At 30.6% G+C, this 16,640-nt stretch overlaps 1 protein-coding gene across 6 annotated transcripts; it reads right to left on the reverse strand.

Annotated features, from left to right (window-relative positions):
- Window positions 1–11,547: 11,547 nt before the first annotated feature.
- Window positions 11,548–15,690, reverse strand: LOC129877070 (uncharacterized). 6 transcript variants are annotated; one of them, XM_055952566.1, is made up of 7 exons: window positions 15,526–15,688; window positions 15,245–15,326; window positions 15,082–15,145; window positions 14,455–14,557; window positions 14,242–14,314; window positions 13,861–13,921; window positions 11,548–11,725 (listed from the first exon to the last, which is right to left on the reverse strand). In XM_055952566.1, exons 2-7 carry the CDS (start codon window positions 15,313–15,315, stop codon window positions 11,702–11,704), a joined length of 396 nt encoding a protein of 131 aa, XP_055808541.1. In that variant the 5' UTR covers window positions 15,316–15,326; window positions 15,526–15,688; the 3' UTR covers window positions 11,548–11,701. The 6 variants fall into 6 exon arrangements, 4 of the variants coding, with proteins under 4 accessions (XP_055808541.1, XP_055808547.1, XP_055808534.1 ...); XR_008763469.1 differs by lacking the exon at window positions 11,548–11,725 and adding an exon at window positions 14,796–14,869 and having other exon boundaries at window positions 13,688–13,921; window positions 15,526–15,690; XM_055952572.1 differs by lacking the exon at window positions 11,548–11,725 and adding an exon at window positions 14,824–14,869 and having other exon boundaries at window positions 13,688–13,921; window positions 15,526–15,690.
- Between the last annotated feature and the right edge of the window lie 950 nt (window positions 15,691–16,640).

Below are 16,640 nucleotides of genomic sequence, written 5' to 3' on the forward strand. Positions count from 1 at the left end.
TCCTAATAAAGTATTAGACGGGTGTGGCAATGACACAACTTCGTTGTACATCACTCACTCATATGGTTATGGTTGTCGGTTAGAAAAGCTCCCTAATAATAATACAAAATGAATGATTTGACTTGATTGAGATTGCATACGATTGAGTCGATTTGAAAAACTATGATTAAGTCGATTGAAAGACATTGCATATTTTGAACTTGCATTTTTATTGTGTTGAGTCCCTTGAGTTGACTTGAATATCTTTGAGTAAGTTTCCTTTCAGCTATATTACATACCCATACATTCCACGTACTGACGCCATTTGGCCTGCATCGCTTCATGATGCAACTACAAGTATTAGAGATCTTCAACAGGCGCATCTTTGAAGATCATTTCTACTCTCAGCTTTTGGTGAGTTCTTCTTGCATCCGGAGGCACTCTTGAGTTATTATCTTTTATTTTGGGTATTTTTTTTGGGGTAGCCATGAGCTTTTCATTGGCACCTTTTTGATAGTGATGGAGGCTTCATAGACAGATCGGTGATAGTGTCGAGTAGATGTTCTGATTTTCAAAACTATCCTTATGATATGGAGTTGATTTGAGAGTTGTTTTAAATACATTATTCTTCTCGAAATGTTGATTTGATTAGCCCACTTAAATGTTTTTTAAATTTCTATTGAGTTTTCCACTGAGTGCATGAATAAATGAATTGATGTGTGATTAGACCAAGTGGTTCGCTTGGAGACCAGTAATAGTCTTCGAGTGTCGTCCATGCCTAGGATACCCTCTCGAAGCATGACAAACTTGGTATTAGAACACAGAGTTCAAGAGTCCCAGGGTGTCTATGAAGCTGTGTCTAGTAGAGTCTTGCTTATGGGTAAGTCGTTCACCACACTTATAATCAGGAGGCTATAGGACATTAGGAATTATTTCACTTCTTTCATATTCTGAGTTCGTGCGATAGAGTTTAACTCTATAAAAGTTCCCTTCTAATTCGTGTGTTTCTCAAATCCATTCAACTACCCCTCATACTCAAGGTGGTTGGAACAATAAAACTCAGATCCTTATTGATGAGTTACTTTTAGATAAAATATTCAGAGAGTAAAGAGACTGCACGAGGGCATGAGAGGAGCCCATTACTTTGCGTAAATTTTTTGATTTGAAAGAATGCACTCTTATTCACATGAATTGTGCATTGAGCCAAAAAAAGATGTACTCCCAGACTCTCTTTCTTAAACCATGCTTTAGATGTTATCTTTGAGAGAAAAGTTATGTCTCTAAATGATTAGTGCCATCATTTGATGGAATGTGATTTGAGGCATGGTAAGCTATGATTCATAGAATGATCCTAGATCTAGGAAGATGGAGTTAGAGGAGTAGAAACCAAATAATGGGAACGGTGATTGATTGAGGCAAGTACCTAGAGTTAGGTATCTATAAGGTAAGCAATGGGGTTAGAAGTCAAGTCCCTTTGACTTTGACTAAAGATGTAGTAAGTATCGTCTAGCTTTCATGACAAGAGGTAGAGGAAGAGTTGATAGTTAAAATGAGATAGAGTACACTCAAATCATAAGAGAAGTTTTATATTGAGGTGTCTTTGTGTTAGTAAAAGGCCTAGTATAGGTGTTGAACGGAAGGGAGGAGTAGTCATGAGATGATAGATCTAAGCTAGGCTTATGATTTTGAAAAGAGAGCCCCATGTTATTTAGAGGGATATGAATATAACTAGACAATGAGGTGTAATGAATGGGTAAATAGTACTTAGGTTAAGAAAGGAGATGAGGTGATAAATTATAATTAGACAGACAATGAGATGAGGATCGATTACTTGTCATGAGGCCTTAGTAGGAGAGTGTTTCTTAATTTCACCTAGTAGTTGTAAGTTGGTATAGTATGCAAACAGTGTGTGATGTGCGTGTTATTACTAGACCCTAACCTTGAATTTAAGATGAGTAGTGTGAAGAAAGAGGGGATATCATTATGCGTTTGATAGTGCTAGTTTTATGATTTGATTTAGTAGGCTTGACATGGTGTATGCGAGAGATTAAGATATTATCTTCCAAGAAGTTTGATGCTACGAGTGTGGTGTATATGACCCTTAGATGTAAATAGTGAATTAAGGCTAAGTCATTTGGTAAGAAGAGGCTTAAGATGTATATCTGAGATAGTATAAAGTTGTATGAGAGGAAAAAACTTGGAGTTTGAGGTGAATGATTGGATATACGTGAAGGGTGTTATGAGGCTTGGAAAGAATGGGAAGCTTGGGCACCAATATATTAGCCTTACCAAAGTGTGAAGAGGATTGAAGATGTCACTCATGAATTAGAGTTACCTTTTTAGTTAGTCGTTATTCGTCCGGTGCTTCATGTCTCGATGATCGAAGGAGTTCTTGGGAGATTCTTTGTTGGTAGTTCCTATTGATAGTGCTAAAATCAAGGATAGTCTGTCCTATGAGGATGATATGAAGATCAAATATCTACTTCTATTCATGCTATCAACGATGATGTTGAAAGTAACATCCTATTCTTGATTCGAGTTGATATCTTCTTTCTTGCGTTCGACGGTTGATGATATAAATGTTTGAGTGATTCGATTGATAGAGTTTCGATGTTCTATTCATGTCTAATGATGAGAATGTTGAAGGAAATGTCTCTACTCTTGATTTGGATTGATATGTCCATCTTTGAGTTTGAATAATTACTTATTTTGAGCATTTGATTGGTTGAATGATTGAGTCTTGAATGTTATTCGTGCCTCGAGTCCATCCTCGGTTTACTCATTATTCGAGGACGAATGATCCCAAGGGGGGGAATATTGTTATACCCCAAAATTCTTTTAAGTTAAGACCTGAGCCTTTCTTCTTATGCGTATAGGCCCAAGCCCGATGACTCCTAATTGAACGTATGTTTTGGGATCAATTACTAAGTAATTGAAATGTATTAGGGTCATGAGGAGCCTCCAGTACTAAGTCGAGTTCAAATATCATTTACCGATTGAGTTTCGTATAAGATTATATAAGGATCAACTTCAAATGACCATTGTGACACCCAATTTTGGCCCTCCACAACGTAATTTTAAAAAAATTGAGTTTTCTCAATTTTAAATAATTTCAATGACCTTACACAATATATATATATATATATATATTAATAATTCTTGAATAGTAATATATATTTTTACTTATATTATTACTTTGTATCATTATTTGAGAATCACTCAAAAAGAATATTTATCTTAAACTAAATACTTTGTAATTAGTTTGGCCTAGTTAATAGACTCATATTTCAAGTTAATTAGTTTAAACTTACGTTAATTATTCTACTTTGTCAAAATTAAGAAGTTTGTTAATTAATTGATGTTTATTCATCCTATTTTAATTTTAGCCTTCTTCAATTTTAAATAAATTAAAATATTTAGCTTTTATAAAAATTAAAATATTTTCAAGTTATTTTAAAACAATTTTTGTCATCCTTATTGTTTTAAGATAATGTAGATAGTTTGTATAATTATTACCTTTTAGGAATATTCAAAATTGACCTATAAAAGGGATTTTTATTTTATTAATTATTTCATAAATTAGTATTTTTTTTTGAATTAATTTGTTACAATTAGGTTAATTATTTTATTTTTGTTATGAATTAAGAAGCTCGTTAATTAATTGATATTAATTCATCTTATTTGATTTTTTAAATCGAATTCACTAATTAATTTTATTTTTTGGCTAATTTTTTTTATCTCATTTCTTTACTATATTCACTACATTTCCATTTCTTCCCCTAAACAACACCTACTACAATATTTAAATCCAATATTTAATTCTTATGCATTATTCCAGCAAATAATTAATACTATATTAACAATATTTAATTTCTACATTAATAATTAGTACTACATCATGTAAATAATATTATATTAATATATACACATCCCCTCAATTTTCACACTCCCATGTGACTACTACAATATTTAAATCCAATATTTAATTCCTATGCAATATTTCAGCAATTAATTAATACTATATTAACAACATTTAATACTACATCATGTAATATTTCAGCAAATAATATATAATATTACTCCCTGTAGGTCGAGCCTCCTTTTCAGTCGCGCCGTTATCGGACATTGCAGGCTGAGCATCTATTTCTCGATATTAATATATATCCATCCCTCAATTTCTACACTTTTCTGACACCACACAGGCCTATTCCCCTTTTCCCCCTATTTATTTTCCTATACACTTACATTAAATAATACTATATTAATTAACCCATCACCATCCAACACTATTACTAAATATAATATACACCCTAACCAGCACCTATTTCCCCCCTACACTACATCATTCCCAAAACTCGAGAAAACCTATACTCAAACGCATGCGTATGTCGATTTTACATTATTTTATTCGTTCGTCCATTCCGCGTTATTTTATTCCTCCGTCCATTCTGCATTATTTGTTTTTCATCCGTGCCTCATCTCTTTAAACTGGCTATTTTCTCTTCTAAAGGGGGGCTCTCTATTATTGTTCGGGTTCCCTTATGGCATTTGACTTTTCAGTAGAAATAACTTGTGTGTTAATTTCGGCTATTGACATCCATCTGAGTTAGCTTGTATATCTATGGTCGAGATAGAGACCTACACCCTAGTTCACTGCTCCAAAAAAGGTTAGTATCCATCCTCTTTTCAGTTTGCTATTTTCAAACTTAAGTGTGTGATTTTGTTTGGGGTATTCTTGTCATGCCTCTGTTTTGTTTTAATATTTTAGTCTCTGTTTTACCATGAATTTTCTATCTAAGAATCAGTGTACATAAATAATAATAATTATGGATACTTTTTTTAAGAGAAATTATTGATTTGTTCACTCACCGAACATGTGATTAATTCTATCGTTGGTCTATTTTCTCTGTTCTAAAATTTATTTTGCTTGTTCTTACTTTGGAATCTATATGAGAAGACTTAAAAATGAGTTATGAACGCTAGAAGGGCAACTACTGATTCATATAAGTTTGAGCTCGTCAAAGATGTGCAAAATTTCAAGTAATTTTGTTCCTCTTCTGAAAAGAAAATTTATTTTCTCTAGCCTACTTGAACGATGTTTTTACCTACTTTCCTATTAACTCCTAGCTGTTTTGACTAATTATAAGAATATACATGAGGTTTCTCTTCTTAGTAATCGACTGAATCTAAATGAGTGTTTATAAAAAATAAAAATAAAAACATTCTTAAGTGTTTGTTAGTTCCCTGTTGTAGATATGTTTATAAATTTAAGTTCTAAAATTATTAAAGATTGTCGAATGGATTTGAGTTAGTAAAAGAATGCTTATTTACTTGAAAGTTGTACATAAACGCGTTTGTCCATTTGGGGTATCTGAATATTGGATTATTAATTTTCTGGCCATGAAAAATTGCTTTGTTGAGACTTCCTAATTGAAAACTTGCTTCATGACTTCATTTTTCTCTTGCAAATGGTATGTTGTAAGACATTGATAGAGGTGTAGTTTAACTTTGGTTTTTATTTAGTAAACTTAGAGAATGATAATTGATTATCTATGCAGATTTTCCATTAAATTTTCACTGTCAAGTTGGCTAAATATTTGTCATTTTTACTCTCTTCTTTTATTAGGAGATTGTGTTTGTTGCTGTTAGTTTTGATTTCTAATTTTATTTGTTGGCATCCTTATGCATGTTTAAGAATCAAATTATTCTTCTCTAATTCTTATTTTTTCTTCTCTTTGCTTATGTATTCGGCGCGAACGAATTTGGAGTCTTAAGGCTAGACTCACCCATATGAAGTAAAACAATTCCTAATGTCCTATAGCCTCCTGTTTATAAGTGTGGTGCATAACACACCCATAAGCAAGACTCTACTAGACACGGCTTCATAGACACCCTAGGACTCTTAAACTCTGTGCTCTGATACCAAGTTTATCAAGCCCTGAGAGGGTATCCTAGGCGTGACCGACACTCAAAAACCATTTCTGGATCAGCAAAAGACTTAAGAATACTAACGTGGGATTGCCATCATCAACATCAAAGGAAAAAAATAATTCTTAGAAGAAATAGTTTCAAAGGAGAACTACTCCGATTACATTATCAAACTCTGTCTACGAAGTCTCTAAATGACATGTTCATGACTTCCTCCAAAAAAACATAATACTTAACAATAATAAAAGGATAAAGAGTTCTTCCGAATACAAGAAGGACTCACCAAATATCTGAAAAATAATAATCTTCAAACGATGCGCCTGTTGAGGATATCTAACACCTTGTATTTGCATCATAAAATAATGCAGGTCGAATGACGTCAGTATGTGGAATGTACGAGTATATAAAATGGCAGGAAAGTAAGGATAGATATCAAGAAACTCCTTTCAGGAAGACTCAGCTCAGAACTCAACATCATCTCAGCATTAATATGTAATTTCAATTAAAAAAAATAATAAGCAATGCTTACTTAGTTGGGAGTTTCTCTAACCGACAACCATCACTTATGAGCTAGTGATGATACAACAAAATGATGTCGTTGCCACATCCATTCAATACCTTGCCAAGGTAAAGGACATCATCATCTTGGATCCAATCATCAAAGTCCTCTTTTGGGGACTTAAGAGGCAAAGCTTCTATCCTACGCTGGCTACGTAGTTTTGAGATTTGAGTCAATTAAACTCTTACCCAACTCAATGGTCAATACTACTCCCAAAATATGTACTCATATTAACCTCATCATCTAGTCTCATTGTACTTTAATTTAAATCATCAAACTCATCTCATTACCTCTTGATCAATCATTATACTTCAAAAACATCATTTACATCTCATCAAAACATCTTGCTCAAAACATCATTTACTTAAATTCATTTAAACTCAATTCTTTTGCTTTTTAAAAACTCAATAAAATACATATATAATATTAATTCAAATCACTCTTTTTGTCAATGAATATTAAAAGCCAATATCGTTACTCAAAACGCACGTAAAAATATTCATGAACATCAAATCAATTAGAGTTCAGAGAAAAGTAGCCACAAACAATAATTTCAATAATATGAGAGATAAAAATAATAATAATCTCAATGCATAAATATATCTAACTCAATAGAAGAAGAATTAACTCATTTAGAATTTAAAATTTAAGGTAAAGCTCAACTATACCTCAATTACGATGAATTTAAATATTGGGAGCATGGACGAACTCAATCCAATGTTATGAATAGCCTTACATACCTGAAATTTGAAGTTTTACTCCGAATTGGAACACTCTTGAACTCCTAGCCTTTTCTCCTCGCCGAAGCATTTTGTGTACTACTCGGAGTATAAGAATCACCGCAATAATATTTCTATACTACTAAAACTAAAACTAAAATTATATTTGAGAATGAGTAAAGAAGTGTATAGAGAGAAGAGTTGTTTGAGAAAGCTTGATTAATAAAATGAAGAAATAAAGTGAGTATTTATAGGTGTGGAGGAGGGACCTAACAATAAATAAAAATAATTAAAAAGGATGATCTTGAAAATTCAATGGAAAATTTTGATGTCATGGATGATGTCAAATGGTTCTAGATCTTTCCTTGGTAAGTGATATGAACTCTCTTTTAACAAAATACCCTTTTTCGAAGCTGCGTTTGAACAAGATAAATTCCTCATTAGGATTTAGTGTCTTGATAAGAATTGTAGATCTAGAAGTCTAGTTTCATGTCATTCAAGAATCAATCAATTTCGAGCATCCTACCGTGAGATATAATTTTTATTTTACAAATACTCTATTTTGTTACAGCACCATGTCTTGCAAAAATTAATTTATTTGACTTACTTATTCTCCGAAGCTTGAGACATGATCTTCATGAAAATTGTAGATAATATCATTGGGGTTATTTAAAAATTTGAATCACCTAATTTGGACTACTTTATGAAAAGTTATGCCCAAATATTTTAGGCATGAGAGAACATAATTATAATCAAAATACTTTAGGCATGAGAGAATATAATTTATCAAAATACTTTAGGCATGAGAGAACATAATTATAATCAAAATACTTTAGGCATGAGAGAACATAATTATAATCAAAATACTTTAGGCATGAGAGAACATAATTATAATCAAAATACTTTAGGCATGAGAGAACATAATTATAATCAAAATACTATAATTATAATCAAAATACTTTAGGCATGAGAGAACATAATTATAATCAAAATACTTTATGCATGAGAGAACATAATTATAATCAAAATACTATAATTATAATCAAAATACTTTAGGCATGAGAGAACATAATTATAATCAAAATACTTTATGCATGAGAGAACATAATTATAATCAAAATACTTTAGACATAAGAGAACATAATTATAATCAAAATACTTTAAAACCTTTTCATGCCTTCATATAAGGACCTTTGATAAATCAACAATTCAATGCATTTAAGAGCCAACATAAGCTAATATAAGATAGGTAATTAAACTTCAAATATTTAATAATCTATGCATTTGGAATTATGATATGAAAATTCATAAAGTTTCATACTTGAATTAAATAGAAAATTTTGATAATTCATTTGGGCTTCATGAATGAAATGATCCATGAATCAATACCACATACAATATTTTAGGGGGTGTTACAATATATTTTCCAAACTCCAGTCCTCCAAACTATAGCACTTACTCAAGCTCCACTCACCAAAACTATCTCACTTACCCAAAATACCCCGCTCACCCAAACCAACTAGCTCACCCAAAAATACCAAGCGATCCAACATATACCGGTGACACACACTGCAATTCCTAACACGCAATATGTGCCATAAGTATATGTAGCAAGCTCAACCTTTTGTTACTCCAATGTCAGCCACGCCAGAAGTCAATCCGTATGAGGAGATGGAGAGAGAGGTCAGATCAAAAATAAATGAAAGTGTAGCTAGGGAGATTCATAATTTAAAGAAAGCATTCAAAAGTATCCAAGTTCACAAGGAGTGTAAAGGGCTTGAGTATAAGCATTTATGTGTTCATCTTGATGTCGAGTTGCTTGCGGGACATAAGGTACCAAAATTTGATGAGAAGGGAAATCCTCGAGCTCATTTAAGATCATATTGTGACAAGCTAATTGGAGTGGGGAAAGATGAGGTCATTAGAATGAAGTTATTTATAAGGAGTTTAACAGGAGAAGACCTGGATTGGTACACAAGTCAGGATCCAAAGAAATAGCGTAGTTGGAGTGCCATGGCACAAGAGTTCATGGATAGGTTCAAGTTCAACACTGAGGCTATACCAGATAGGTTCTATTTGATAAAATTAGAAAAGAAGTCAACGAAGTCTTTCGGGCAGTATGCCATGAGGTGGAGAGAAGACGCTGCAAAATTTCAACCTCCGATGATGAAAACTGAGGTGACCTCTCATTTTATACAATCTCAAAAAGATGCAACGTATTATAAAAAGATGATAAATGTTGTAGCAACAAGTAAGGCAACTCAGTCAAATTCAATTAGAGGAGCCCTTAAAAAGAAGAAGGAGGGAGTGTCCGCTGTCATGACCATCCAGGAACGTAGGCCAAATCAAATGTTAGCATACCAAAACCCATTACCCAACCTTCATACTATATTCAATATACCCATATTCCTCAGCCATATTACCAGCCTTCTGTCGCCCCTTACGCAATTTACACCACTCAGCCAATATATTATCCACCCAAAGCACCTACCTATCCAAATCCCTCACAATACCAGCTTACATACCCATCTCAATCCCACTATCAATCACAAAATCGCCCATCAAATCCACCCAGACCTCGCCCAAACTTTGAAAGAAGACCAGCCAAAACCTATACACCTTTAGTCGAATTTTTATCCCAATTATACGAATGATTGAGAACCATAGAGGTACTCCAACCAATCCAAGAAAGAATTCCCAATCCCCTTCCCAGATGGTATGATAAGACTAAGCATTGCGCTTATCACTCTGGAACTGTTGGACATGATATCGAAAATTGTCTTACTCTCAAGAATAAGATTGAGGCATTGATCAAAGAAGGAGTCATTAAACTCAAAGGTGCTGTCCCTAATGTAAATAACAATCCTCTGCCAAATCATGGGAATGTGAACATGATCATCATTGATGAAAAATGAAATTTGAAAGGGACCATTATGCCAGTCAAAGAAGAGAAAAATGTCATGACATCGGCCTTTATCGCTCCCATTATCACAGTCCAAAAACGAGCGCCAATTGAAGTGGAAGTTCTGGTTCCCAAGCCTAAGATCACAGTTTTGGTTGCCTAATCAACTTCTTTTGACACCAAAGCAGTTTCTTGGAGTTATCCGACTGACGCAAGGGATAGAGAAAAAGGAAAAATAGTTATAGAAACTGCTGCTGCGGGAATGACAAGATCTGGGCTATGTTATGCTCCTAAAAAGGTTGCACGAGACCAAATAAGGAGAGTAACCAAAAAAGGATTGTGACAGAGGCTGAAATAGAGGCTTTCTGAAGGAAATGCCAACAAAGGAATATTCTATTGTTGAACAGTTGAGGAAGACTCCCACCCAAATTTTTTTAATGTCATTACTGATGAATTCTGCAACTCATAGGAGCACTTTGGTGAAAGTCCTAAGCGAAGCTTATGTCCCGGCCGGGATCATAAGTGTGAATTTTTCAGCCATGGTTGGGCAAGTTTTGAAAGCTAAAAAAATCTCTTTTCATGAAGATGATTTGCCACTTGAAAGTTTGGAGCATAAAAAAGCATTGAACATTACTGTCAGGTGTAGGGATAAGTTTATTTCTAGAGTCCTGATTGATAATGGCTCAGCCATTAACATATGTCCTTTCATTACCCTTCGCGCTTTGGAAATTGATATTGGAAAAATTCGTGAAAGTCATGTAAGGGTTAGAGGTTTTGATGGGACACAAAGGGGAGTCATTGTCGAAATTGATTTGCCATTGCAAATTGGACCCGAGGAATTAGTAGTGGAATTTCAAGTATTGGACATAGATGTTAGTTACAATTTATTGCTTGGGAGGCCATGGATCGATATGGCTGGTGCGGTCCCTTCTACCATGAATCAAAATTTAAAATTTATTTGGAATCATCCTGAAATTATTGTTCATGGAGAAAGTAGTAATTCAATGTAATTACATGACATTACGTCCTTATATTATTCTCAACATAGTCTAACTAAAAACATAGAAAAAAATTAAATGACTAAGTTAACATATAAGGGTTAATTATGATATATAATTATAATTTAAAATAATTATAAATAAGGGTTATAGTTTAAGAGTTTAGCTATTAGGTGGGTCCCACGTCTGAAAGTTTTAGGCGGTTGTATCAAATCAAGATTTTTCAACTTTTATACAAAGCTTTTAACTTTCTCTCTCCCCTCAAACTCCTTATTTTTCTCCAAAAGGATCATCTTCTCCGTGAATCTCTCAACACGGTAAAAAAAAATTTAAAAAATAAATCATTTCCCCTCCAAATCTTGAAGAATCCATTCCAAGTAAATCTCAATCTCTTTTATATTTGGTTTTTTTTTTTCGATTTCTTTCCTTTGCCTCATATTTTCCATCTTAAAATTTGCAATATCTCAGTAAAATCAGGATTTTTCATTGTAACACATGGATGAACAAGATCCCTCATTATGGATTACTAGAGGTATACATTTGCATGTACCAAATTTCATTCAACATCCATCATTTTCCTTGGGTCTAACTCAAGTTTTCGAAGAATCTGCAGGGTCTATTGCTCAATCCAAAGCCATGTCTGAAAATAAAACAGAAGAAGAGATTAGGTCTAAATTCTGCAATGACCCTAAAATCATTGAAGAAAAAATTTAGAAATCGAAATCGAATGTGTCGAACTAACAAAAAGTGCAAAAAAATATTCTAAAGCCGATTCTACGATTTCCAACAAAAATAAAGGAAAGCAAAAGAAACATCTTCTAGTAAAGATGATTCCAAAACTCATGGTGAATATGATGATGATGCAAGTGAGCTACGTGGTTGTGGTGACAAGGAGGTATTTTTATTTTTCTATTAATTTATTTTTAGTTGTATATGTATCAGTTTAATTCCATAGTATTATACATATTCAAAGGATTATGCATATATGTCAAACAACATTTATACAAGTATTAAGTTTTAGTTATATAATTTTCTTTTTTTGAGCATTATACAAGTATTAAGTAAAAATAATTTATAAATTTCTTGAGAATCACATACACTCTAACTCCCATGTCATTATGTATCATTATTGATTTTTGTTTTCTTCAACCTTGTATTCCACTGGCATTATTTTTGCATTCAAATCAACACCAACTTGATTTCCAATTAGAATATACAATTCTTCATACGATGCGTGCTCCTTAAACACACAACCATCCATATTGTAATCTACATAACAATTTTCATCATTCCACTTTTCTGAATGCATTACCATAATTGCTACCGCAGAAATCGTTGTTTTAGTTAAAAAAATAAATTAATATTATAAATTATTGACAAACATATTTAATTATACATAATTTTTTAAGTATATACAACTAAGATTTACAAATTAATTATTCAAGCATTATAATATACAAACTCAGTATAACGCTACTACATATTGCTATTCAATATATATATAGTTGTTACTTATATATGTATAGACAAGACTTTATACAAACAATTAAATATACAAATTAAATTGAAGAAAAAATATTCAGATTCACTAGATACATGAATGCTACTTGTTTATATAGTTATTCTCATTACTAATGATACAAAATATAATCAAACAAATAGAATTGTAAAATGTCAAAAAGAAATTCATTTAATTATATACAAATAGGACACACAATTACATTATACAAAAATTATAATAGACAAAACCAACTTCCAATAACTCCAGTTTTTTATGCTCGATATACAAATGTTACTTATACATGTACAAATAATTAATTATAAATGATTAAATATCCAAACACAATATAAGAATAAAAATTGTATATGAAATCGATAAACAATTGTTCATGTATATATACGTTATTGTCAACATTTCTACTTTATTTAACTGTATAAGTTGCATTTGTTGCTTTATATCATCGTTATACATATACATTATTTACAATTACATAACAATCTATTTTCGTAAGAACATCTATCTACTGATATTCATCATGTTTTAATCAATCCGTAACATTACCTAATATAATTTCTCAGAAATAGCATAAAATCTAGAACAGTTTAGTAAAAAAAAAAACGAAGAAATTGTAAAATAAAGCATGAATTACAGAACAATCACTTCAAATACAAACATCAATACGGTTTTCTTGAACAAGAAGTTGATTTTGTTTAAGAATTCTAATCACTCTTAATAACCATAACTTAAGGGATTCTTTCCTTTTTAAAATCGGAAAATATGTTCCATTAATTAAAAAAAAGGATTTGTATATGGCAATTTTAAAAACCGTAATAGACAAAAGAAAAATATTTAACTATTAAAATATAGTTATAATTGGTAAATAGACAAACTCTAGCTAAGAAAATCCTATTATGTTTCACGTCTAAGCTATTTATTAAAATTTCTCAATAATATATGGGTAAATTTAATTGTTATATCCCAATAAGAATGTCAATTTTTTACAGTTAGAGATAATTTAACTTTAAAATTCTTCTTTTACCTTTAATAAAATAATTTATATATAGATCATATAAATATCTAAAGTTTATTTTAAACCATAAATTTTATAAATTTTCCTTAAATTTTATATATAATCAAATAATATCACATAAATTAAAAAAACAAAAAGTAATAACAAATTAACAATGACGCTCGTGGTTAATTAAAATAAATATTCAGAACTAACAAGGATTCGAAAATAAATTAATATTGATTTGCATCAAATTAAGACAAACCTGTCTTGCCATCAAATGAAAATTATCTTCAAGGAGGACTTTTCCACAGTAGGAACAACATCTAGAATGTGAAGGAAAAAATATTTAGAATAATCATAAAGAGTATATATTATTCCTTCTGTTAATTTTTACTTGTTCAGTATTGACTTGATACAATTATTTAAAAGTATGAATAGAAGAATAATTTTAGTATATTACTTTTTGAATTTAATTAATTTAATATTTTGAGAAATGCATTAAGAAATAAATTAGGAACTAAGTGATAATTTATTTCTTGATTTTTTAAACTGAACAAGTAAAAATGAACATCGACTTTAATATAATAAATAAATAAAAATGAACAGAATAAAGTAACGTTGGATAAGATAAATTAAAGCTCACATTTTGTTAACAAAATACTGTGGTGGACTGATTGATTTCACACAATAATCGCACCAAACTCTTCTTGAATTACCTGAATTAAATTCAAAAGAAAAAATACCATTGAGATTCTTGAAAAAAAATCAATAATCGAATTTAAAGGTGATAAAATTAACCCATAAAAATATGTCCTTGCAATTCGTTCATCCTAATGATAAATTGGATCTTACTCACATTCTTCTTCTATCTTTGTGTAATTTTTATTCTCTCCATATTCTGTGTCTTCCTCAACCATTTCTTCATAGTTTTTCTCTATTTCAGGATCAATTTTCTTACTCTGCATATATAAGGATATTATTGAAATTACAATAAAGAAAACGACTTCACTAATAAATTTTATAACTTAATGACCAAACAAGTAATTAACTCCTCTTATGTTCTATAAGATGTGCTTATTTTTCCTTATTCGCTATTAGGGTGGAAGTATTGGGGAGTTTATTTGAGATAACATCATAATTCTTTGATTTAATAGAATTAGCAAGATTTAGTGATGATGATGAAGAGATATATTTTACGTTTCAAAGGAGCTATAATTGGAGATACCATTATTTCTGATATAAAAGCTCCCATCTTTAGCATATCATTCGATCTGTATATGAAAACTTAGGCTATTAGTGAGTGATCAAATCACATTTTAGTTTCTTAAATTATATTTTCAACGAGAATATGCAAAGAAAAATTGTTTATACCAAATTTTTCTTTCCTCTTTTTCGAATTATAATTCGAAAATCATCAAAGATTTTCACAATTTTATCAAAACAAACAACATCAATAACCAATAATTTGAGTAAAAAGACAAACCTGGCGTGCCATAGTTTTGACAAAATTGTCTTCATGAATGACTTTCCCACATAAACTACAACATCTGCAGTGTCAAGGGAAAAACAAATATTTAGAATTAATCTTGAATTAAACTTGCATAAGAAGAAAAAACAAATTTTCAAGAAAATAAAAACTAACTTACACTAAGTCACCATAATAATAGGGTTGAATAAATCTTGCACAATGATCGCAAAAATAATTGCACCAAACCATTCTTGATTAACCTGATCAAAACATAAACATGAATCTTAAAATTTCATTAATAGTATATGTTAAGAAAACTAATTAATTTTTCATAATCAATATGTTGAAAGGAGGAATAAGAACTACTAAAGTTCCACAATTATCCAAATTGTACCATAAATTAAAATTTTCATATCAATTTTTTACCACGACTTGAATTATCAATTATTAAGAACTTACTTGACCTAAAAAAAAAAGAATCTTGTAGAATGATTAGAATATTCCACTATTGTTAAACCCTAGCCATGCCACAATAGTAGCGGAGTCAAGAATTCGTATAAAATAAAATTTTAAAAAGAATATAAATTGTCAGATATGGCAAGTTTATTGGGTTTTCTCCAACTACTTACAGGTTTGCTTTCTGTTTCCTAGTTATACTAAATATCAGGGAATGTAGAAAATATTAGGTAAAATAAATATCCCTAAAATATAATATCTTTTCTAGAAGAAATTAAATTATGTTTTGTTCAAAATAAAATTTTAAAAGATTTTCCTAAATTTATAACGTAAGTTGAAAGAAGTTAAGAAAATTTTCTTAAAATCCCTAAATAAATACAGGAAAATTCTTTTTTCAAGAAATAATCTAAATTCCTACATGAAATTAAAATGGACTTAGCACTTTACAAACAATAATTAAATTGTATTAAGTTTGTTTTTTTAAAAAAACAATTATTTCCAAAGTTCCTTTCGTAAATAAAAAAGAAGAAACACAATTATTGCCAACGTTCCTTTCGTAGGTAAAAAAAGGAAAAAAAATAAATCCCAAAATTCTTAATGTAAATGAAATAGGAAAATACCTTTCAAAAAAGGAATCCAATTATCCTCAGTTCCTAAAAACTACCAAATAATCTACAAAAAATTGATAGTTATAGGACAAACCTTCGAAAGATTTATGTTTTATAAAAATAGAAGTTTTTATAAAAAAAATTGATGGCTAAAACTGTTGTAGCATTCACATATTTTTTTTTATTTCTTTTAAAAAATCTTAGTTTTCTTAAGAGAGAGATTATTTAATTAGTTTTCTAATCTACGAAAAAGATTAAAGATTTTTATCATGTTTTTACGATCATACGTGTCTGTAAATGTGTGTTTCAATTGCTATTGGACTTTGAAGATCTTATCATGAACTTTTGAATCTCAATTCACCAATTATATTTTAAGATTATGGAACTTTATTAAAAAGAGAAAACTCACATAATAAACTATTTTAAAAAAATTGAAACAATGTAAGAAAAATAAGATTTGGAGTCTTTGAAATGTTTTTTTAAAAAAATATGAAACAAAAAATTACATAA

Source organism: Solanum dulcamara, chromosome 2 (genome assembly GCF_947179165.1).
Source record: "Solanum dulcamara chromosome 2, daSolDulc1.2, whole genome shotgun sequence".
Classification (NCBI taxonomy): Eukaryota; Viridiplantae; Streptophyta; class Magnoliopsida; order Solanales; family Solanaceae; genus Solanum; species Solanum dulcamara.